Here is a 22,919-nt window from a genome sequence, read left to right as displayed (position 1 = left end):
GGAGGGCTGTTGGGTGTGAGTGGGGCTAGGGAGCATGGGTGGGAATGGGGAGTGTGGGCGGGGCTTGGAGTGTGGGTGGGGCTGTGGGTGTGGGCTGGGCTGTGTTTTGTGGGTGGGGCTGTGTTGTGAGTGGGGCTGTAGGGTGTGGGTGGGGCTATGTTGTGTGGGTGGGGCTATGAGTGTGGGCGGGGCTGTGGGTATGGGCAGGACTGCGGGTATGGGCGGGGCTGTGGGTATGGGCGGGGCTGGTGGATGGGCAGTGGCCGGCAGAAACACTCTGGGACAGGTGAGGAGCTGCAGGGTCTGGCGTGGAGTCGGCCTGCCCAGCCTGGGGCCTGGAAGCATCTGGGGATGGCAGCTTCAGGAAAGGGCAGGGTCCACATGTCAGAGCTGTGGGCAAGGCTCTGAGTTCCTCTCCCCCATGCAAGCTGGGTGTGGGCGTATAGGGCCAAGTCGGCTTCCCAGATGAGGACACAGCGGGAACAGCTGTCTTAGCCTGTGCCAGTTAGTATCTGGGGCGTGGTGTGTGATGCTACCTCAAGGGCCAACAAGCTCCTTGTGCGTGGCTGGTAACCTGCTCACTGCCCTCTGTCCGTCCCCCGCCCAGTTGGAGTCTTAGTGGATTTAGGACCACAGCACCTCTCGAAGACTGCTGTGGTTTACAGCGAGCTGTGTGCTCACCCTGCAGGCAGAACCACCCCCCGCCCCATCAGCTTTTCTTCTCCATTCTCCCCCTTCACAACACGCTCCCCTGTTACCTGAGCTGCCTCCCCTGGTAGGAGGACTCCTGCCCCCTCCAGTCCTAATTCTCACCTGCTTCCCTTACAAACCCCGTGCTCCCCTGAGTGGGAACATCTAGGCTTCCCCTTCTCAGCAGCGGGGTGGCAGGCAGCACCACCCAGGACAGGACCCTCCATCTGTGGCCGGCAGCCCTCACCGGGCAAGGTCTGACTGCTTTTTGAGGCCCAGGAAGGTGCCCTGCGGTCTTTGCTGCAGGGACCAGCTCTGGACAGCCTCACCAAGGCCTCAGCTCAGGTGGCCCAGCCTGCCGTCTTGCCGCGAGTGGCCAGCAGAGGGTGCCCTTCCCCTCCTTGGCCTCCGCTCCTCTGCAGTTCCCAGGCATACAGGGCTGGGTCTTTTAATGGCCCACCGGGCAGGCCCAGGCTTAGTAAGGGGCCCTGGGCTCTCGGAACAGTGCCCTGGCAGCCGCAGCCTGGGCCAGCCACCCTCCAGGGGGTGGTGGCCGGAGGACGTCCCTGCATGGCCAGCTTCACTGCTGTCCTTCAGTGTCCTGCGCCGGCCACCCAGATCAGGCAACCTCCAGGATCACCTGCTGGCTCCCGGCCATGGCTGTGCCTTGACCCTGCAGGGGTCCTTGTGCCCACCATTGTGTTCTTGCCTGACCTGCGGTCTGGGCTTCGAGGCTCATGCACCACCACAGCCCCCTGCTGCCATGGAGAGGCGCTCTCCCGCCCTTGGGGAGTGTGCAGAGGCCCCTCGGAGGGACTCATTCTCGAGTGCTCTGAGGGGAGCCTCAACGTGGTGGGTGCACCTGAGTGGCATGGAAGCCTCGGGGCAGGGAGAGCGTGGGCGTCCCAGGACTCCACACCAGGGGCTAATCTTCCAGAGAGGGACTTCCAGGCCAGGGTCCCACGGGCGCCTCCTGAGTCCTCCCCTCTGCATCTGGACCCTCTCCCCCATGCTGCACCCTCCCCCACACCTGCTCACTGAGGGGCTGGCCTGCCTGAGCATGCGCCTCCTGCAGAGGCACTACGAGCAGTACCACGGCTTTGTGGTCATCCACGGCACTGACACCATGGCCTTTGCTGCCTCAATGCTGTCCTTCATGCTGGAGAACCTGCAGAAGACCGTCATCCTCACTGGGGCCCAGGTAACCCCAGGGGCCCGGGGATCCTAGGAATAGGGGCTTCCTGAGGCCACAGGGCAAGTCAGCACTGTGGGTGGCTGCTGCGGGACCCCGGGCTTCCTGCTCAGCCCAGCAGCTCCTGAGGTGGCTGCTGCAGGGCCCGTGCTGGGGCTCGAGAATGCTCAGGTCCTGCCCGGGTGCCACCTGCCCCACGGGAGGGGGGTCATCTCCTGCACCACCTGCCCTACGGGAGGGGGGGTCATCTCCAGCACCACCTGCCCCACGGGAGGGGGGGTCATCTCCTGCACCACCTGCCCCACGGGAGGGGGGTCATCTCCAGCACCACCTGCCCCGCGGGAGGCGGGGGTCATCTCCTGCTGGTGGCCCCGGGAGCTGTGAGGCCCTGGAGCACCCAGAGCCAGGTCCACCTTGGCCCTGGGGGTGCCAGGCATCCCTTCCTCTCCTCCTGATGCTTCCTGGCGGCTGCTGCCCTCCTCTCCATCTGGCGCAGCAGGGTGGCTGTGCACAGAGCAGCACCGGGAGGCCCGGCTGCGTCCCTGCCTTTGTTCCTCTCTTTGCTCCGCCCACTGTGGTTCTAGGCGATGCCATCCTGGGGGCCCTGGCACATGATTTCCCTGCCTCTCTCACCCTAACCCAGCACCAATCCCATAAGCCAAGGCCAGTAGAGCGTTCTGGAAAACTGGATTGGAGGGGAGGTGGCAGGGGAGGTCGGCTAGAGGCTGACTAGGGTCCCTGTTGCCTGCGGGTGGCAATGGGCACCTGAGCCCCTTGGGACCTGGGCTAAGGTCTCGTATGGGAAACTGGTACCTGTGTCCCTTTGAGCTTGCTGGGGAGGCGGCTCAGCCACCCCACCTTGCTTGCCCAGCGCTGTCTCCCTTGTCCCTCCAGGGTCTCCCCAGGGCCCACCGCACACACCTGTTAGTGGTGGAGCAGCGCCTCCCGCCCCAGAACTCGAGAAGGAGGGACAGGGCTCCAGCTGGTTCTCCTCTTCCCAGACCGTCCCGAGCCCTGTGGGAGCGGAATGTCCCGTGGGCCTCTCTAGGGGATCAAGGGCACAGTTATGAGCACTGCAGGCCCCAGGAACGTTCACATGCGTGTTTTCCTCGCTCTGATGTTGGCCTGTGCCGGGACACCCTTATCCCTGTTATACCTGTGGGGAAACTGAGGCTTATGGGCCAGGGGCTCACCCACAGCCACGTACCACGTGAGGGCTGAGCCAGGGAGGACCCAGGGCCCAGGACTGCCACCCCTGCCAGGGCTCTCTCCCTCCAGAGGCTCTGCACTAACCACATCCCGGCTGCCTCCTCCTGAAGACCCTGGCCTCCGCATGGCCACCTGCGCCCTCCTGGGACGCGCTGCTCAGTCAACCGCAGGGCACAGTCGCCCATGCTACACACGGGCAGCTGCGGGAGGGGCTGAACTGAGCCTGGCATCCCGAAGCATTTCCTTTCTGTCACAGCCCACCCACCCCTCACCCCCACCACCCTCCTTCCAGCCCACAGTTCTGTTGGGGTAGCGAGGGAGCTGGGCAGGGTGGCTGCGGTGGGAGGCCTGTGATGTGTTCTCTAGTATGGGGACCGGCTGGCCCCTGCTGCCAGCACTGGGCTCTTGGACCTGCCAGCACTGGGGTCTTGGAGCTGGTGGGTGGGTTGAGGCCCTGGGTGCAGGCTGGCATGGTCCGCAGGGACAGCTGTTGTTGGCGGCCTTGGAGACAGACTTACTGCCCAGCTCCTCTGAGTGCCCTGTTCCCCCAAGGCACCCATCTCCAGGCTGCCCGCTGCAGTCCAAGCCTGCCTGTCCTTCTCTTTCCCACACCCCACCTGGGGCTCCTGGGCTGGGCCTGGGTTTACGTGGAGAGATGAGCCAGACATCCCAGGCTTCTGGGCTTCCCAGGCCTCAGCTCCTCTGTGGCCTCTCCCCCAGGTGCCCATCCATGCCCTGTGGAGCGATGGCCGTGAGAACCTGCTGGGGGCACTGCTCATGGCCGGCCAGTATGTGATCCCAGAGGTACCTGCCTGGCGCACGTGGAGGCGGGGCAGGTGGGGCGGGGGCGGGAGCCCGGAGAGCAGCCAGGAAACAAAGTCCCTCTGGCTCCCTCCCCAGACGCCACTGCCAATAGCTGGGTGCACTGCCTTCTAGATCTTATGTTGTGGATATTTACGTTAGAGATACGTATGGAAGTTTTACATCAGAGATATGTATGGAAGTTTTACATCAGAGATATGTATGGAAGTTTTACATCAGAGATATGTATGGAAGTTTCTATAAAAATAGGTTGCAGCCAGCAGGGCTTTGAAGGGTGTCACTTTCCCACCTCCATGTCTTTCCCCGTTTCATGTGGCGTCCCAGGGAGATGTGGGCAAAGACCTCCCCCACCCTGGGGCAGGGGCTTTACCCAAGGCTCTTGAGCAGCTTGACTACAGCCCGGACACTGGGTCCCGAGCAGGGGCCTCAGGGACTCCCGTTCACTGTGGCAGGGGTCTCCAGCATCAGCTGTGCTTGCTGCATCTTTGGGATGAGTTCCCAGGGCTCTCTTAGAAGCAGGGGTGGGGGCAGTGGGCAAGTGGGAAGGGAAGGAAGTACAGTACCCTCTTGCCACCCAGCCACCTGCACGCCTGAGGCCCTGGGGTCCCCAGGCCCCTGCAGGCTCCGCTTAGCCCGGGGGTAGGTGGCAGGGCAGGAAAGGGCCCGAGAGGGGCAGTACCTGCACCCAGGAGGGTCTCTGCCTGCGGTGGGTGGGGTTACAATCCCGCCTCCCCCTGGGTCTGGGCACCCCATTAATGGCAGGGAGGAAGCTGGAGGGCGGAGGGGTTGGGGACAGTGTGGCCGCTGCTCTGAACTCTGTCGCTCCCTTCCCGCAGGTCTGCCTCTTCTTCCAGCATCAGCTGTTTCGGGGCAACCGGACGACCAAGGTGGACGCTCGGAGGTTCGCGGCCTTCTGCTCCCCGAACCTGCCGCCTCTGGCCACAGTGGGTGCTGACATCACAAGTAAGCCCACAAGAGCAGGGCCAGGTGCCTGCCCAGTGCTGGTGCTGGGCGAGGGGCTGCTGCAGGGAGCTCGTGGCCGGGACTCGGCAGAATTTGAGAGCACCGTGCTTGGTTCTGACTTGCCCTGGCTTGGTTCTGCCCTGGGCTGTGGAGAAGCCAGGGCTGCGTGGACAGGGCTGTTGCGTGGCCACAGAGGTGGGGGCCTCCGCAGGTGCCTGCAGGCTCAGAGGCGGGAGGCCTGGAAGAGAGGTTTGGGACATCTGGCCCTCGTGTATCCTGCCCAACCCCTGGCCCCAGGCCTCGGAGGTCCTCAGTGGCCACCTGGCTCTGCCGCACGTCTGTGCGCCGCGGCCTCGTCCCCAGGAGTTTCAGGGAGTCTTTTCTGTCCTCTGGTTCTGGCGGGCAGCCCAGCCATCCTTGTGGGGCTGACTCGAGTGGTCCTGTGTCCTGAGGCTTCCCCATGCGGGGGAGCCAGCCCGCCCCCGGCCCTGGCTGTAGGAGCAGCCTTGGAGCTTGTTCTCAGAGACCGGTGCCCTGCCAGACTTCACCTGAGATGCAGGGCCACTCCAATGGCCTGTCCGGAAGTCACTCCCTGGCCTACCGTCTCTCTGTCTGGGGTGTGCTGCTCGGGGAGCCCCTGCTTCCTGGACTCTACCTGGCCCCTGCCTGCTCCAGGTCCACGGCCGGCATGGCCAGTCCTTCTGACCCCACCCCAGCACCCCTCCCCGAGGCGGCAGGAGCGTCCCCTCCCTCCTGCGCGATGCATCCTGCCTGCCCTGGCCCCCTGCTGTTTCGAGGCAGCCCCAAACCTGCCCTGTGTCTCATCCTGACTGACGGAGGTGGGGTCTAGCCTGGGGGAGGCTCCAGGGCTTGGCAGCACTGGCCTTCCTTGGGGGGCATTTGACACCTCGCCCGGGGCTGGGTGGGGTTGCCTGCCCAGGACCAAAGCAGCTGTTCCTGTCTCGGGGGGGTGGGGTAGAGGCGCCCCCTCACCCACGCTGGGCTTCTGTCCGGGCCTGGGCCATGGCGGGCTGGTGGGTCAAGCCCACAAGGTCACTGGACGCCTGAGGAGGCACTTCCTAGGGAATCTCCCAGTGCAGCAGAGGCTCCCCACTCCCCCATTTGAAGGAGGAGCAGACCCTCCTGGAGAAAGGGTTGGGCTATGGGCTGCTAGGGCGCAGCTTCCCGGGAGATTTCGCAGACACAGGCAAGGACCCTGGGGCCTGGCATGAGGGGGCCCTGGGAAGGGTCTGGCAGGGCAGGGGCCTTCCTGGAGCATCCACCAGAAGCTGGGGGACAGGAGGGGCTCTGGGCATGTCTGGCTGTGGGGCCATCTGCAGAAACGGGTGGAGGCAGATGATTCCAAAAGCCCTCGGCATCTTTGGCTCTCAAGACAAGGCATGCGTGTGGGAGCCTGGGCTCAGTGGCCGACTTGCTTGTTGCCCCAGGGCCCCTCAGCAGGACAGGACAGAGGAAACTGCCTGGTCCTACAGGTGAGAAACGGAGGCAGAGAGAGGCAGGCTCCCACAGGGAGGCACTGACTCAAGCCTGCACGCTGTTTCCTGTCCTGGGCTCACACCCTGTCCCTTCTTCCTGCTGCTCCCTCGAGCACCTTCTAGGGAGTGCGAGGCCCAGAACACATCAGTGTGTCTACCATGTGTGCAGCACACCGGCTCTCAGGGGCTTGGGCAGGGGTCCACTTGCTCACCGAGGGCCAGAGCTGCCCGCAAGGCTTCTTGGAGGAGGTGGCTTGTGAGCTGGTGCTGGTAGGGTACTGGCTTGCTTGCCCGTGCTGGATGCTGGCACTTGGCCCCTCCAGCCCAGGGAGAAGGAGCAGCAAGAGGTGTGGGTGGTGCCCTGCAGGCCCGGCTCCCTCATGGGGCCTGATTCACACCTCATCTGGGGCTCAGGAGTGGAGCTTCTGCTGGTGGGTGGACCCCGCCCCGGCAGTGCACAGAGGACCGTGCTCCGGATTCCAGGGACTCCGCCAGCACCGGGTGCTAAGCCCGGGCAGGCCACGAGGCTCAAGACACACTAGCCTCAGGCCCAGGGCCACGGAGCAGCTCCTGGGCGCAGCACTAAGGCTGGTCTGGGTGGGAGGCTGCCCTGGCCCCAGCCCCCCACCCCTGAGTGTTTCCCACGTGCGTGTGGGTGTGGGAACCTGATGCCAGGCTGCCGGGCCGGTTCTGGCACCTGGTGTTGAGAAACCTCAGGCCTTGCCCAGGGCGTGGCTGCTGGGGCCCCTGGGGAGGGGCACGGGTTGGCAGTGTGCACCCTCAGCCTCTCTGAGCCAGCTGGGGGTAGCAATGCCAGCGTGGGCCGGGATGCCAGCCGCCAGCACCCTGTTGAGGGCTTGTCCTGGGCTTTTTACCTACTGTCTGGGAAGTCGGCGGCTGGGCTGGTCCGGGAGTCATGGGCGGGCTTGGTGCTCCTGTCCACAGTCGGCTCGGTGCCAAGGGGTGGGGGGGTGTGGGGGAGGCTGGAGGAGGCCCTGCTGGCCCTGTCCATTCCATGTGTCTCAGGAGACCACACTGTCACCCCCAGGCAAATCCTGCACCCTTACCCCTCTGTGCTGAACCCTAGCCCTGGCCCACTCTGCTAGGGCCCTTGGAGCAGAGGAGGGTGGAGAAGGGGACACGGCTGTGGGGTCAGGCCAGGCCTGTCACTCACCAGCCGTGGGTCCTTACACTGGGTCACCCCAACGCAGAGCCCCAGAGCCCTCCTCTGTGCACTGGGAGAAGCCACCTCCCTCCCAGACATGTCCCAGCCGCCCCAGCTGTGCTGCATCCAGCTTTGAGGCCGCAGACTACACCCTTCGGCTCTTGTGCTAAGCTCCTGTATCTGTAAAACAGGGCCATAGCCCCTCTTGGGGGTAAGGGGCTGAGCCAGCAGGCCTCGCCTGGCCATGGAGCCACCAGCTCCTCTCTGCCCCCGGGCGTGGGGTCACGATTCCCCTGGCCTCCAGCAGGCCCGGGCAGGAAGGACTGGGATCCCAGGGGTGGCCTCCACAGACTCTCGGGAGGCGGGAGGTCAGTGCGGGGTGGGCGTGGACCCTCTTTGTCTCTGTGTAGCCCCCTCTCAGCCATAACTCTGCCGGTGGCAGCGGTGCCCCTCCTTCCCCATGCCGACACCTTATCTGCTTGTCCAGCTGAGACACACGCCCTCAGCTAAAGGGCATCTCACGCTGCCATCGTGTGGGGCTGACTGATGCTGTGGGCTCTGGTGGGGGTGGAGGACTCACTGCCGGGGCTCCGCTCCCCCCATCATCCGCAGCACCCCACATCTCCCCGCTTCAGCTCCACCATGCCAGGAAAGTCCTTTTTATCGCATGCAAGCTGCTCTGGCGGAAGCGGCTGGAGACACATGGGTGACATCTCCCTGTGGGCAGGAGGAAGAGCCCCGTGTGGGGGTCCTCCTGCCCCGGTTCTTGTCCCAGCACCGTGCCAGGCTCTCCAGGCGCCCAGGCCCTTCCGCACCCCTGGGCCTTGGTTTCCCTGGGCTGGGCTCTCCAGCCTCGAGGGTGTTTACTGCCCTGGGCAGGCTCTGACACTGCACAGTGCGGTGGGAGTCCCTGGTATCCAGCCCTGCTCTGCTGGAGGCTGCCATGAGTGTGGAGAGGGGCAGAGGGAATGGACCCTATCCTTGGCGCTGGCCTCTGAGGGTTTGGGGGCTGGGCCTGCGGCATCAGCCTCCCATCCCCACCCACAGTGGAGCGGGAAGGTCGGCAGAACCCTGGGGGCTCGAGTGCTGCCAGAGTGGCAGCCTTCAGCTCGAGGACAGGCTTGTCCTCTGGGGAGCCCCTCTGCATGGACGGGGCACTGACCCCAAATGTCCATCCCTCCCCACTTCACCTGGAGCCTGCACCTCCACCATCACCCACCCTGGGTGTGGGGAGGGGGTGATGGGCGCACATTAGGATTTTGGGGTGAACTGGACGGAGGCCTTCTCTCCCCAGAGGTGAGGGGTCCGAAAGTCCATTTGTTCACTCATTCAACCACTGACTCGGTGGGCAGTGGGCACAGTGGGTACCCGGCAAAGGGCAGAGGATGCTGGCTGGTTCGACGATGCTGCCCCACGCCTGTGACCCAGTGCAGTGGCTGCTGGTGGCTCCCCAGCTGGCCACGCCTGCCCTCCTCACCTCTGTGCTCGCCCGACGCCCCCATGCAGCCTGCAATACACAGCCGGGCCTCCATCTCTGCAGGACCCTCCTGCCCCCTCGCCTGGCCAGCGGAGATTCCCTGGGCTTCACCCTTGAAACTGTGTTGCCCATTGCTCCACCATCGGTCTCTCGCTGGTCAACGAGTGCCTCCTCCCGCAGCCCTGTGCACGCTGCGGAGCCCGTCACAGGCCGGACTGCGCCGAAGCCCGGGAGGATTTGCCTGTGGGAGAGCAGGCACAGCAAGGGGGCTGAGCCGCGAAGGCTCGGGGCTCTGAAAACAAGGGAGGAGGTGGCCTGTGCAGAGGGCCAGGCACTGGGCTGGGGTCTCGGCTGGCGGGAGGCCTGAAGGCACCACACAGGCCCTTCCCTGTCCTCAGTCAACAGGGAGCTGGTGCGGAAGGTCGACGGGAAGGCTGGGCTGGTGGTGCACAGCAGCATGGGGCAGGACGTGGGCCTGCTGCGCCTCTACCCTGGGATCCCTGCTGCCCTGGTAGGGACAGCCCCGGTCACCCTGCCCCTGCAGCCCCGAGCCCCAGCCCTCTGCAGCTCCCACGGCCCTCAGGCTCCCTGGGGCCCTCACCAGCCAGTGCAGACCCCTTGTGGACCTGAGATGTCTGCAGTGTGGCCCCACCAGCCCCAGGCCGTGTCCCCTGTCCTCAGTCGTGGCTCTTTCCAGCCTCTCGGGGAGTGGGCAGGGTTGGGGCGCGGCTCACAGCCAGAACGGGGTCCTCCATGCTTTTCTAGAGGCAGCGTCCTCCCGCAGATTCTAGCTGGCTGGGAACCGCCCCTGCTGTGCTGGACAAGGGTGTTTGCGCTGGGGCCTCTGATGGTCTTCTTGGCTCCTCTCCCACCTCTCTGAAGTGTTTCCACGGCGTTCTGCCACACAAAGCCTTCGTCCCTACAGACAGGGCGACTCTTTGGGAGAATGTGGGGGGAGCAGCCCCCTCCAGGTGCCAGCAGCCATGCACGCCTGCCAGGAGCCCCACTGTCCTGGGAGCAGAGCAGGCACCAGCTGCCCCTGGCTTGGGTTCCCTCTCCTTGGGAGGGCATGGGGCAAGTCTCAGTGGTGCTGAGGACAGAGACCCTCACCATCCAGCCCCCACCCCACTGCCCCACAGGTTCGGGCCTTCTTGCAGCCTCCCCTCAAGGGCATGGTCATGGAGACCTTCGGTTCGGGGAACGGACCCACCAAGCCCGACCTGCTGCAGGAGCTGCGGGTGGCGACCGAGCGCGGCCTGCTCATCGTCAACTGTACCCACTGCCTCCAGGGGGCTGTGACCACAGCCTATGCAGCTGGCATGGTAGTGCCAGGAGATCAGGGCCTAGCGGGGAAGGGGACAGACAGCCTGAGGGCCTGGCAGAGGTGGGCTCTGACCCACCCCTCACGGGCTGGGGGCCGTGGTGAGTCGCCCTTCCTGCCCACACGCCCCCTCCTCACAGGCCATGGCGGGAGCCGGCGTCATCTCAGGCTTCGACATGACATCGGAGGCTGCCCTGGCCAAGCTATCGTATGTGCTGGGCCAGCCAGGGCTGAGCCTGGATGACAGGAAGGAGGTGCGGGCGCTGTCGGGCTGTGGGCAACCCTTGGTGTGCACAAGCATGCCAGTTGGCTCCCAGGGGCACATCTGGGGCGATGCTGGAAGAGCCTGGGGGCCGGCCCAGGGTGTGTCCTGTTTGGGAAGGGGAGGGGTGTGGCTCCCTATAGTGGGGAAGGGCAGCTCTGGGCCCAGGCTCCCCACATCCCTTGCTGGACCCCCAGCCCAGGCTCCGCCTGTCCTTGCGCCTTCTCAGCCTGCATGGAGACCCGAGGCTCCCCTAACTGTCGCCAGGAAGTCCTCTCCTGCTCTCCACTCTTCTTGGAGGGTGGGGTTCAGACACAGCTGGCCCCAGACCCTTGGGCTGCCAGACCCTGGGGCTGGGCAGAGGCTTTGGGGCCCCTGGAGACCCTGAGCTAGTAGGGCCGGGGAGTGGGGCTGGCCTTCCGAGGGGACCTGGCCCACTCTGGCCCGAGGGATGAAGCACACATGGCCGAGGCTCAGGCCGAGGGCAACCTCTGCCTGTGCCCGGGTAGCCCGACCCTCCAGGCTGTCCTGGGCTGCCCATCCAGCCCTGGCAGAGCCACTTTGCCTCTGTTCTCTCCCCCAGCTGCTGACCAAGGACCTTCGGGGGGAGATGACACCGCCCTCGGTGGAAGAGCGCTGGCCCTCACTGCAGGGCGACACGCCGGGCCGTGGGGTCTCCTGGCTTCTCAGTCTGAGCGGCAGCCAGGTAATGGCGTGGGACACGGGCCTGAGTGGCAGCTGGGGGCTGTGCACCCTCTTGGTCACCCTGGGATGCGCCAGGCAGGCACGAGCCCCTGTGGCCATCACTCCAGCCCAAACAGTTAGGCACACCCGGGTTCTGGGGCCCAGGAGGAGGGTTTGGGGCCTGCAGCAAGGAGGGTTTGCAGGGTCCACAGGGCAGGAGGCAGGAAAGGCCAGGCGGTGGGCACACAGCAGGGAGGCTGGGGGCCAGGGCTCAGCAGGCCACTGACTTCTGACTGGCGGCGCTGCCTTAGGGCGGGGCTGCCTCGGGAGCTGGCTGTCCAGAAGAAGGGCGGGTGAGTGGGGGTGCTGCTTGCTTTGGGCCCTCCCAGGCTCTGAGCACCAGAGATTCCAGGCCCCCACCTGAACCTGGAGGTGAGGGCCAGCCTTTGAGCACGTCCCCTGCACAGCTGGGGTGCCTAGACCTAGGAAGGGGGGCTTTCGAGGCCTGGGGTCTGCAGGGCGATGAGGCCTCCCTGGACCCCGCAACATGCCCCCTTGGCTGCTGGGTCAAGCATCCAGGCCTGACATGGGGCCTGCCAGGCCAGACAGCCTTGCTCCCCACTGCCTGGGGTCCTACCCCAGCCTCAGTGCCTCAGTCTCCCCCCTATAGGGGGGGACCTGACTTGTGAGCCATGTGCTGCAACTGCCACTTGCTGGGGCGGGTGATGGGCAGATGGAAAGGACTGGCATGGCCTGTTATTGGGGCTGCATGGGGCCTGAATGCTGTAGGGAGGCAGGCCAGAGGTAGCAGCCTTGTCACCAGGCCATGTGGTGCCCGCTGGGTGTGGTGGCACCTGTGGGGCCTCTCCCCGGCCTTTTGGCGTCTTGGGGAGCTGCTGGATGCCAGGTGCTGGGGGCAGGTGGCTCTTCCAGGAAGGTGCAGCCATGGGAACAGGGCCTTCCTTCCAGGGGAAGGGACTGGCTCCACTTCCCATGCTTTCCTTACGCGGGCGACTTATGATTCTGTCCCGACAGCGGTAGGAGCAGATGGGGGGTGTCTTGGAGGGTGGGTAGCAGGCATTGGCTACACACCCGTTGGGGACAGGGCTGGATGGTGGTCTCGTGGCCTGGCCTTAGCTCCAGGGGAAGGGGTCCTAGGTGGGCCTGGGTGGGGTGGGGTAGTGAGGCTCAACCCCAGGCCTTCCGACATGGCAGCTCAGGTTCCTTCTCACCCTCACCCACGCCCTGGGATCTGCGGGCCCTTGTGTGGGGGCTGGCAGGGGTCACACAGCTCCAGGGACTGCCAGTTCTGCCAGATGCCAAAGGGAGGCGTGGGTCCCAGGGTGCCGCCTTCCCCACCCAGGAGGCAGATGCCCTGCGGAATGCCCTGATGCCCAGCCTGGCCTGTGCTGCCGCCCACGCCGGTGACCTGGAGGCGCTGCAGGCGCTTGTGGAGCTGGTGAGCCTCTCCCACCCCGGGGGCCCAGCCCCAGCCACGCCTGGCCCGGGGGCTCTGAACCCTGTAGGCAGGACGGCTTTCCATCCACCCACTGACCACACTAAGCCCTTGTCAGCCAGACTGGGCAGCAGGACTGTCCTGCCAGCTTGTGGGGTCTCACTGAGGCTTTGAGGGTGGGCGCAGGGGCTGTGCTGGGCCCTACCCTCAGAGGGACCCCACCCTCCCCATGGCTTACCTGGCCCCGCCTGGGCCTCCCTCAGGGGTCGCATGTCCTTGTGTCACTCCAGGGCAGTGAGCTGGGCCTGGTGGACTTTAACGGCCAAACCCCACTGCACGCGGCCGCCCGGGGAGGCCACGCGGAGGCAGTCACCATGCTGCTGCAGAGAGGTGTGGACGTGAACACCCGGGACACGGACGGCTTCAGCCCGCTGCTGCTGGCCGTGCGGGGCAGGTAATGGGGCTGGGGCTGCACAGAGCTGCCTTGGACAGGTGGGCACAGAGAGGCTGTGGGCTTCTGTGCTCATACAGCCTCCCGGGGCTGGGCTGGGAGAGGTGGAGGACACCTGCTTCCTAAAGGCTGCCCCCCCAGCCCGGGGCCCAGTAAGACCCCGGCCCAGAGTTCCTAGAAAACAAAAACGTTATGGACAAAGCCGGGAGGACTCGGTGCTCCAGAGAGGATCCGGTGTTCCCGAGTCATCTCTGTGCACCTGTGGGTATGGGGGACTGGGGTGGAGGTGGGGCAGAAGGTCCTGGCCCAGCAGCCAGATGCGGTCAATAAAAAGCAGGCTACACGGCAGCAGATCTGGGGCTGCGACAGGCAACTCGGGCCCTGGAGTACAGGCCCAGCCCTTGTGTGTGGGGGTACCCTGCCCCACCCAGCAAGCCCTGGCTGGTGTCTCTTCCCAAAGTCCAGAGCAGCAGCAGAGACGGAGTGTGTGCCTGTGCCCCTGCTTGGGGGTGGGGCCAGCACTGGTGAGATCTGCGTCCTGTCTCCCTTTCCTACTCTTTATTGCCCCTGGACGCCCAGCAGCCCCAGGCTTGGGAAGGCGGAGGACCTGTGTGCCGGTGCCGCTGCCCAGCCCCATGTGGCTGCTCAGAGATCCCAGGGCTCCTGGGGATTTCTCCGTGCGGGTGGGGGGACTTGGCCTGCAGGACCCTGGGTTCTTTTCCAGGAGGGAGTGCTCAGGAGTCCCCTGGAGAGAAGGCTGGGGTGTCTGAGCCTGGGGTCATGTGACCCTGACGTGTTCAGTTGTGGGTCCCCCTCCCCAGTGGTGAGCCCTGGGGTGAGGTGTGCCCTTTGTGAAGTGGGTGACTGGGGTAGAAGGTTCTTTCCGGGCTCCTGTGAGCATTGACAGGGAGCTCAAAAGCATAGGAGAGAACAGGGTGGTGGACAGGAGGGGACGGGGCTGTGAGGGGCCCCCCAAGCAGGGCTGGGGTGATCCGGACTGGAGATTCTAGACTGGGCGTCCTTGGGTGTGGGTGGGTGGCGCAGAGATGAGCTCACACAGTCCCGCCCCCTCGTCCCCTCCTGACTCACAGGACCAGGCTCACAGCACCCCCTCAACCGGTCTCCCAGCCTCGCTCTGCCGCCAGGCTCCCTGAGGCCGCCTGCCTGGCCCTGCTGTGCCCGAGTGGGGCGTGGGGAGGCCACTGCCTCATACCTATTCCCAGGGTCCCTAAATGGGGTGACGGGGGGATTTGTGGTGCTTTGCAGGGGTGGGGGCAGCGATTATGGCACAATCGTTAGGTCACCCCATGCAGTGGGCTGTGCGGCCTCCGGCCTTCGTGCCTCTGCTCCAAGGTCTTGCTAGAGCCCCGACCCCACCCCCACAGACTGCACTGTCTGGGTGCCCCGCCCCCACTCCACCCAAGGGCGGTTGGCCGGATTGATTCAGTGTCCCCTGCGCCTGGCTGAGGAGGTCACCACGGGGTGTGATCAGTGTTTGGGTGTGCAGTGGGGCCGGTCAGCTCATGTAAAGCTGTCCTCTGGAATGGGCTGTCCCCTTGGGATGGGTCAGGGAGACTGCCCTGGGAGGAGCTATTCTGCTAGCACCAACCAATGCCCTCCCTTGGGTGCTGGGTGCGGGGCTGCCGCAGAGCTGACCCCCACCCCTTGCAGACCTCAGCTGCCCTAAGAAGACGTTCGGGATGAATGGAGGTGGTGGGGTCCCGGGATGATGTCGCATGGGCCGAGGCAGAGGATGGGGGCATGGGCCCTTGTCTGAGGCTAGAGCCGTGGGGTCTTGGGCAGGCAGGTCCCTGTCCCTGTGCACAGGACATGAGCCCTGCTGGCTCCTGAGTGAGGTGCAGCGGGGCTGGGCTGGCCAGGGCAGAAGGTCAGCATACTCCTTCTCACACAGGCATCCGGGTGTCATTGGGTTGCTGCGGGAAGCCGGGGCCTCCCTGTCCACCCAGGAGCTGGAGGAAGCAGGGACGGAGCTGTGCAGGTGAGCGCAGCTAGAGCACCTGCTCTTCCAGGGATGTGGGGGGACACAGCTTGGGGAAGGGAAGCCAGACCTGCTGGGAGGGACAAGTGAGTCAGGGTGTGGGGGCTTTCAGAGGCGAGGCCCGCTGACCTCAGTGTGCACCAGCCTGGCTGATGGGAAGAGCTGTCTACCCTGGACCGTGTCGTGGGGCAGGCGAAGGAGTTGTTCTCAGCTGAGTGAACAGTCCAGCAAGGGTGTGTGTATGCACGTGTGTGCATGTGTGTATGTGTGTGTGTGCGTGCATGCGGGTGTGTGTGGTGGGCTTGAGGAGGGGTATGGGAATTGGTTGGGTGTGAGAGGGGCTGGGGTGTGGGCTGGGGGATTGGCTGGGGCCGCATTTGGGGAGGTTGGGGCAGGTGGGGCACAGGGGAGCTGAAGCCCCTGGCCGGCGACAGGTCTCGTGAGCTCTGTTCTCCCCAGTGTGGTTCCTGTCCTGGGATAAACTGACCTAGGCCCCGCCTCCACCTGCTGGCCGCATGGCACCAGTGGCCAGTGTGCCTTCCGATCCCACGCTGCCCGGGTGACCACCGAGGCAGGCTCAGTCCTTCTGACATCACGTTATTGTTGGGGAGACTGAGGCGCTGGGGGGCCGTCGGTGAGGGTGTTGGTTGTGGGTGTAGGTGGGCCAGGGATGCGGGGATCCTACTCTGTCCGCCGCAGCCAGAATCGCTGCCCCCCACCCCATGCCTTGTGCCTGGTGACTTGGTGCTGCCTCCTGTGCCCAGCCTGGGCTGCCCGAGGCCAGGACGACTCCGAGGGACCCAAAAGGGAGAGTCGGAGGCAGGAGACCTGGGCCGGGTACAGGTGGTGGCTGGGATGGGGGTGCTGTGAGTGGCGCAGTCTGTGTCCCTGTTAAGTCCAGAGTCCCAGGCTTGGGGAGTGGGTGATGGCGGGGGCTCAGCTCACTGGCTGGGAGGGGAGTGGGTGCAGGCGCCTGCCCAGCAGGAGGAGGACTAGCAGCTCTGGCTCCTCCTCTGGGACCGGCCCACAACCCCTGGTCTTGCTTTTGAAGGTACTTCTGGGGTGACTTGGTCCAGATTTGCACTCCAGACAGGCCTTGTTGGCTCCATTGACAGATGGGGAAACTGAGGCAGTAGTCAGGTCCTGTGGGAGCTGGGACCAGAACCCTGGTCCAGGACTCTGCTTGGAAGTGGGCCTGGCCAACCCGAGCTGCTGGCTGGACTTGAGCCCCTCGGCCAGGCCTTCCTAGGGGCCAGTGTGTGTGTTGGGCTTGGCCTCTTGGGGCAGGTCCAGGAGGGGCCAGTGAGGCCATCCAGCAGATTCGCTGCAGAGATTACCCAGTGCCACTGCAGGGCTACTGCTGTTTCCTGGGTAGGCGCAGAGTCCCTGAGGGCCCTCGGAGGAGGGGGCAGCCCCTCCCTCACCAGGCCACTTCCTCCAGCCCCTGCACACCATGGGTGGGGCCTTCCCTGCCGGGTCCCCACCTGGCCTGCGCCTGGCCTCCCCGGGTGGGGAGTGAGTGCCTCCCAGGAGGGTGGCAGGGTGAGGAGGAGCTGGCGAGGGCCTGGCAGGTGCTCCCCACTCCAGGGCAGGTGGGCCCAGACCCCTGTCCCAGCCAGGACACCCCATGCAGTCTGCAGGGGTCCAGGGCCAACCATTATCCCGGGGTGCCTCCTGTGTCCCCCTCTCTAAACCACTGGGCTGCCTCAAACTTTCTTTCCACCTTTGCGGACTCCGCCCCGGGAAGAGCGGTGTTGTGAAACACGAAACTGGTGTGGGCTGCTCAGCAGGTGGGCGTGCATATGTGTGTGCAAAGGCGCATGTGCTCATGTGTGTGCACATATGCTTGTGTGTGTGTGTGTGTTTGTGTGCTCCTGTGTGTGTGCATGTATGCTGGTGTGTATGCTGCTGTGTGTGCATGTGTGTTCATGTATGTTTGTGCATGTGTACCCTTGACTTGAGTCGCAGTCCCACCCACTGGGTGAAACCAGGCTCCAGGCTGCCCGATGGCCCCCAGCGACTCCTGCCCCAGGACCAGGTCGCTGCTGGGTCAGCTGTTTGGGGCTGGCTTTGTAAGAGCGTCCAGGCCATCTGGGGGACAGGCAGGTGGGCAGATGGACAGGTGCCCAGCAGGCCCCAACAACTCCTCCTCTGTCCCCACCCCCAGGCTGGCATACAGGGCCGACCTCGAAGGCCTGCAGGTGTGGTGGCAGGCAGGGGCTGACATGGGGCAGCCGGGCTATGACGGGCACAGTGCCCTGCACGTCGTGAGTGCCCCCACCCCCTGCACCCTCTCCAAAGGCTGCCACCTCCAGGAAGGACACCTGGACAATTCACCAGCTCACTGCTCTGCCCCTCCCCGCTCTGTCCCTCCCCCAAATGCCCGGCCCTCCCCATGCAAGACCCTTCCCGGGGCTCTGAGCGGTGGGGGTGATGAGAGTGGAGGAGCCGCTGGGGCCCTGTGTGTGTGGGCTGGGGACAGGGGAGGCCATCCTGGGGATGGGGGTCCTTGGGCCAGGCTGCTAGTCAGTGGCCCCAAGGCAGCCCCTCCCCACTGCTTCCCCATAGGCAGAGGCAGCCGGGAACCTGGCAGTGGTGGCCTTTCTGCAGAGCCTGGAGGGTGCGGTTGGTGCCCAGGCCCCATGCCCAGTAAGTCCCCACCCCAGGCGGGGCTGACACCCCCCAGTGAGCTTCTAGTGCAGGGCGGGATCCTGGCTCGGGTGGCGTAACCAAGGGGGACAGAGCCGGAGGAGGCTGAGATGGGTCCCAGCCAGTTTAGGGTCTGCAGAGCCCCTCCTGGGGATGTCCAGGGTGGAACACAGTTTAGAGCTGAGGAGAAGGAGAAAGGAGCAGTCAGGGAGGGCTTCCTGAAGGAACTGACCAGACTTGAACACTGAGGGCCCAGCCAGGGCTCAGCATCCCCTTACCCGCTCCTGCCCCTGCGCCCTGCCCCACCGGGACCCCCTGGGCTGGGTACTTCCACTTGTCCCCCAGGCCAGTTCCCAGCTGACACCCCCATTCCCACTCGGTTGTGTGGCCCTCCCATAGTCTCAAGCTGGGTTTGCTCAGGCTCTTGGGCTGTGCCACACAGACGGGGTGCCTGGGCTTGTCTCTCTGCCCTGCCTTCACACACTACCTGGGTATCCTTCTCAGAAGCCCTCATGTTTTCAGGAAGTGCTGCCTGGTGTCTAACCTGAAGCCATCCTGCTGCAGTATAAGCCATTCCTTCCTCCCGTGACATGCTGGAGGGGTCTCAGGCATGACCCCACCCCTGGGGCTGCCTCCCAGCCTGCTCTCATGCAAAGCCTGAAGGCCTTTGTTGGGCAGAATGGCAATAAAGTCTGGCATCTCCTCACCAGGTCTGTACAGCCTGGCTCTGAGAGAGTCTGTCTGGGTCCGGGATTGTGGATGTGTGTGGGGAGTCAGGCCCAGGCTCTGGGGGGTCTCTGGGGGGGGTGGCACTTGGCCCATCCTTCCGGAGGCAGCTGTGAGTGTGAGCTGGGCGGGGCGGGGTGCACGGAGGTGACTCGGCCAAGCGGTCCTTTCCCAGCTGCCCCTCCCCCTTCCTGCCACCCGGCCTTTGCCCAGGCTGGTCCCTCCTCCAGACACCCTCTGCCCATCTCCTCACCTCCTGCGCCTTCATTCTGGAGCTTGAAGTCCCCTCCTCCAGGCAGCCCTCCAACCCCTGGACGAGCATGCTGCTCCTGCTTAACTCTTTAGTCCTCACAGTCCCGTCCCAGTTGCTGTCTGGTTTTCCGTCACCCCAGCATCGCTGCACCCGGCCCCCCTCTCAGGCCAGGGCCACACCAGGGCTCCATGGGGCTGCGGAAGCCTGTGAATGTCCAGGGGGCTTCACACTCTGGTGGTGAGCCCCTCGGGACCCTTCCAGCCCCTGCTCTGCCTGAAGCTCCTGATGCAGCCTCCACCGTGAGCCAGGCCACCCTGCAAGGGAAGGGGTGACCTGGGCTTGCCTGGTTGCACAGCCTGGGCGGGTGGGCGGGTGGGCTGGGCCCTGCTGCTGCCCGGTGGGGTGTTGCTCCAAGGCCGGGGGCAGCCTCGTGCCTTCTTTCAGCTGGGGCTGAAATTGGGGGTGTGGACCCCTGGCCCCACCATTGTGCATGCACTGGCCTGGGATGGCCAGGGACTCCCTGCTGCTGCCCCGGCCCCTGACCCCTTCTTGCTGGGTGTGAGGAGCGTGGGGGCTGCCTCCCTCCAAGCCTCTCTACCTGCCCAGGTGACGGTTCCTGTCTGTCCCTCTGTTTGGCTGGCCCCTGGACTGGAGGCCCAGGGGGGCAAAAGCACGACCCCAGAGCTGGCCCTTGGCACCTGGGCATAGCCCGGGCTCAGCCTGGTACTGCCGCCAGCATCCTTGCTGTCCTCACCCCGACACAGGTGTGCCTGGGCCTTGCACAACAAGGTGACACCATGTGAGCATGGCGGGGCCGGGGAAGCCTTTGCTTCTCATCCTGATGAGGCCCATGAGGGGCTGCAGGTGGAGGGAGGGTGGCACCAGGCCCCAGAGCCAGGAGCCCCTGCTGTCCCTGATGGCCGGGACCCTCGGGGGGCCTTGGGGGACGCTGTGGGGCATCTGGACAAATGCCTGGTGCAGGTGAGAAGGGGTGGGACTACCTCCGGCATCCCTGAGCTGAGCCCACCTGGTCTCCCCGGTTGTTCCTGCACACGGCAGTGCCCCCCTGCTTCCCTCCGCTCCCAAGGGGCTGGGCAGCGCCTGTTGCTCACGCCACCCCGCTCAGTGCTGCTCCAGGCCCTCAGAGCCCCAGGCTGTGAAAGCTGCAGGTGGTTCACGTTAGCCCACATGGCAGCACCCTCCCAGAGCAGATGCCAACCTGCCGGTGTAGACACACCCACTGATGTCTGGGGTGAGTGTCCTGTAGTGTAGAAACGCCCACTCATCCTGCTTGTCCCGCAGAGAGCGTTTGTCAAGCTGGCCTTTCTCCAACTGGGTCACTGATGGAGCTCGGCAGAGAAGGCTTGGGGGCCACAGGGGCTGGTCAGAGGGGGAGCTCCTCACAAGGTTGGGCAGCCAGACCCCCATTGTCAGGTCCCTCCAAGCCCTCGTGGGGTGTCGGGCCCTACCACAGGGAGCCCCGGCACTGGGCCAGTGTCTCAGGAGGCTGTGAAGAGTCATAGGCTTGAGTCTGGGAGCTTCCTCGGGGGCCGTTTTGTGCCCCTTGGGGAGAGGCCAGAGGGGCCCTGGGTAAGGGGACTCCTCTAGAATCACCCAGAAGTGGCAGGAGGGGCAGGGCCACTGCTCGGGGCTCCCTGGGCTCTGCGCTGGGCAGTGACCTGGCCTCAAGGCCGCTGGCTCTCTGGTGTGCAGTGGGAACAGCTGGGACAGACAGGCTTGGAGCGTTCGTGTCCTGCGCCGTGTTGGTGTGTTTCGTCCCCACTGTGCCTGTAGGAGGGCACCGGGTCCCCGTCTATCCCACTTCATGGCTGAGGAAACTAAGGCACAGAGTGGCCCCATCCTGCGCCCAGGGCTCTGCGTTGGCACAGGGCAGAGCTGGGCTGTGAATCAGGGCCGCCTTGTCTCTCGCTGTGGCGTGAGGCCATGGGAGACGCAGGAATGAGGCACAGCTGGGTGCCCGGTGTGCGTGGGACCCGCCTCCCCACAGTGGGGTGGCGTCACTCACACCTGGTAATTTCACGCTGGGGGAGGCTTTGGTTCCTGTAGCCCATCTCGAATCACCTGGGTCCTAGGGCTATCTCTGGGACACATCTCTCCATCACGACTACTGTCTTTTTTACCAGCATCTTCTATCCTAAAATCAGACTCCTCAGTTGAGGGCCCTCCAGGACCGCCCTTCCCCAGCTGGAGGTAACCAGACTTCTCATGTATGCTAGGAAGTTCCTTTTCTGGTCACACCTCAATATTTCTTGCTGCTGGTGGGAACTGCAGGTGCTTGTACTTGTCACCTCCTCCCTGTCCTCTCTCATCAGTCCCCTTGGATGCTGGACACAGGAGCCACCTGGGTGAGGAGAGCCCATTCAAGTGGCTGTGTGTCGGGAAGAGTCTGCCCAGGACTGGGCTAGACCAGGACTTAGAATTAAGGAGAGGTGGCCAGGCTTGGTGGCTCACACCTGCAATCCCAGCACTTTGGGAGGCCGAGGCGGGTGGATAGCTTGAGCCTAGGAGTTTGAGAACAGCCAACATGGCGAAACCCTGTCTCTTAAAAAATAAATAAAAACATTAGCCAGGTGTGGTGGTTTGTGTCTGTGGTCCCAGCTACTTGGGAGGCTGAGGTGGGAGAATCGCTTGAACTGGGAAGATGGAAGTTGCAGTGAGCCAAGATCGCACCACTGCACTCCAGCCTGGGCAACAGAGCGAGACTAGGTCTCAAAAAAAAAAAAAAAAAAAGAGAGAGAGAGAGGTGGGTTCTTCTTGCCCATGCAGTTGTGGTGGGGGAGGAGCCCCCAAGCTCCTGTTCTCGATCTCAAGCTCCCGTATGCCAACTTCTATCCCCACCCCCATGCCGCAGCCCCTCGGACTCCACACACAGGCACTGAGACCCACAAATGCAGCGATGGCAAGGCCCGTCATCCCTTCTCTACCACCAAGAGCTGTGCAGTCCCCAGAAGTCACTGTCCCTCCCTGAGCCTCAGTTTCCCCAACTGCAAAATGAAAATAACAAAACCTTTCTGATTCCCTTTGCAGGGTGGCTGCGTTGAGCCACACACAGCACATGTGGAAATGTCTAGGGGGTCCCTCAGATCTGGTGGCTGTTCTGGTCTGGGGCCAACTTTGGCTCCTGAGCACTTGGCTCCTGGCTGGCTGGGTGGGTGGTGGGATGGCGTGTCACCGCCTTGCACTGGAATGAATGAATGGTCACCACCCTGTCGCCCAACTCCATACAGACACACCAGTGGCTCCAGACTTGGGGCAAGTGCTGAAGGGGGTCACCTCCCCACTTCTCTGTATTTCCTAGAGCCTGAGCCCTCCCCTCAGCTGCCATGTTCTGCTGAAGCAGAGTCCCTGGGAGGCGCCACTGGTCAGGCCTGGACACCTCCAGGTGACTAAGTGGGTAGGACCGGCAGGGCCAGCTGCGCCAGGACGTTCAGGGCTGGGCTGTGAGTGGGGGGAGCGAGGCGCAGGCCCTTGCTGCGTGAGGGGGTAGGGCGTCCCTCCCCCCGCGTGGGAAATGAGGAGGCAGGTACGGGGCTACCCCTGTGGGCTGCGGGGTGGGGGTTCAGGGTCTGAGAAGCAGAAACCTCCCTCCCTCCAGTTTCACTTTCTCTTTACCCCTCCCCTTCCCCTCCCACGAAGTTCCCTTTGAAGTGAGAGGGGCTGGGGTGGGTGTGTCCAGCCCAGCCCCCACACCCACCGGAGAGCTAGCGCGGCCCTGGGCTCCTGTCGGGCGCTGGTCCTCACCTGTTCGGGCCACCCTGGGCCTCGACCCGGCCAAGGTGGAGCCCTGGGCCCTCCGTGCGCCCAAGCACCCCTGGCCCAGACCAGACGGTTCGGGCGTGGCCCGGCGGGGACCCAGAACCCGGGAGGCCAGGTGCGCCCAGGCCGGGCGCTGGAGGCTGGGGCGCCGGGTGGGGCGGGGCGGCCGCTGAGTCAGGGCCACCCCCGCGCGGGCGCGCGGAGCAGGTCCCCGGGCCGTGGAGGATCAGTCGCGGGACCTATGGGCCCGGGAGCCGCCCCGCCCGGAAAAACCGGTCGGGCCAGCGCGGCGCGGGCACATTCCGGCGCCGGGAAGGGCGGCTGCGC

At 64.8% G+C, this 22,919-nt stretch overlaps 1 protein-coding gene across 2 annotated transcripts in view; it reads left to right on the top strand.

Annotated features, from left to right (window-relative positions):
* The window catches only part of ASPG (asparaginase), a 30,357-nt gene extending 8,950 nt beyond the window's left edge, over positions 1-21,407 (top strand). Inside the window, exons 4-16 of one of the 2 annotated variants that reach the window (XM_032179900.2) lie at positions 1,766-1,891; positions 3,812-3,895; positions 4,750-4,876; positions 9,413-9,525; positions 10,154-10,336; positions 10,476-10,589; positions 11,181-11,303; positions 12,645-12,740; positions 13,028-13,191; positions 15,101-15,187; positions 17,355-17,454; positions 17,756-17,836; positions 18,359-21,407. In XM_032179900.2, coding sequence (XP_032035791.1) covers positions 1,766-1,891; positions 3,812-3,895; positions 4,750-4,876; positions 9,413-9,525; positions 10,154-10,336; positions 10,476-10,589; positions 11,181-11,303; positions 12,645-12,740; positions 13,028-13,191; positions 15,101-15,187; positions 17,355-17,454; positions 17,756-17,836; positions 18,359-18,379 — 1,419 coding nt within the window. In that variant the 3' untranslated portion in view covers positions 18,380-21,407. The remainder of the gene's footprint in view (positions 1-1,765; positions 1,892-3,811; positions 3,896-4,749; positions 4,877-9,412; positions 9,526-10,153; positions 10,337-10,475; positions 10,590-11,180; positions 11,304-12,644; positions 12,741-13,027; positions 13,192-15,100; positions 15,188-17,354; positions 17,455-17,755; positions 17,837-18,358) is intronic. The other variant, XM_058429747.1, reaches the window with a different exon arrangement.
* Positions 21,408-22,919: the final 1,512 nt, after the last annotated feature.

This window comes from Hylobates moloch, unplaced genomic scaffold, assembly GCF_009828535.3.
Source record: "Hylobates moloch isolate HMO894 unplaced genomic scaffold, HMol_V3 SCAFFOLD_16, whole genome shotgun sequence".
Taxonomy (NCBI): Eukaryota; Metazoa; Chordata; class Mammalia; order Primates; family Hylobatidae; genus Hylobates; species Hylobates moloch.
Note: the sequence above shows the minus strand (reverse complement) of the source record. Positions and strands in the feature narration are given on the sequence as shown.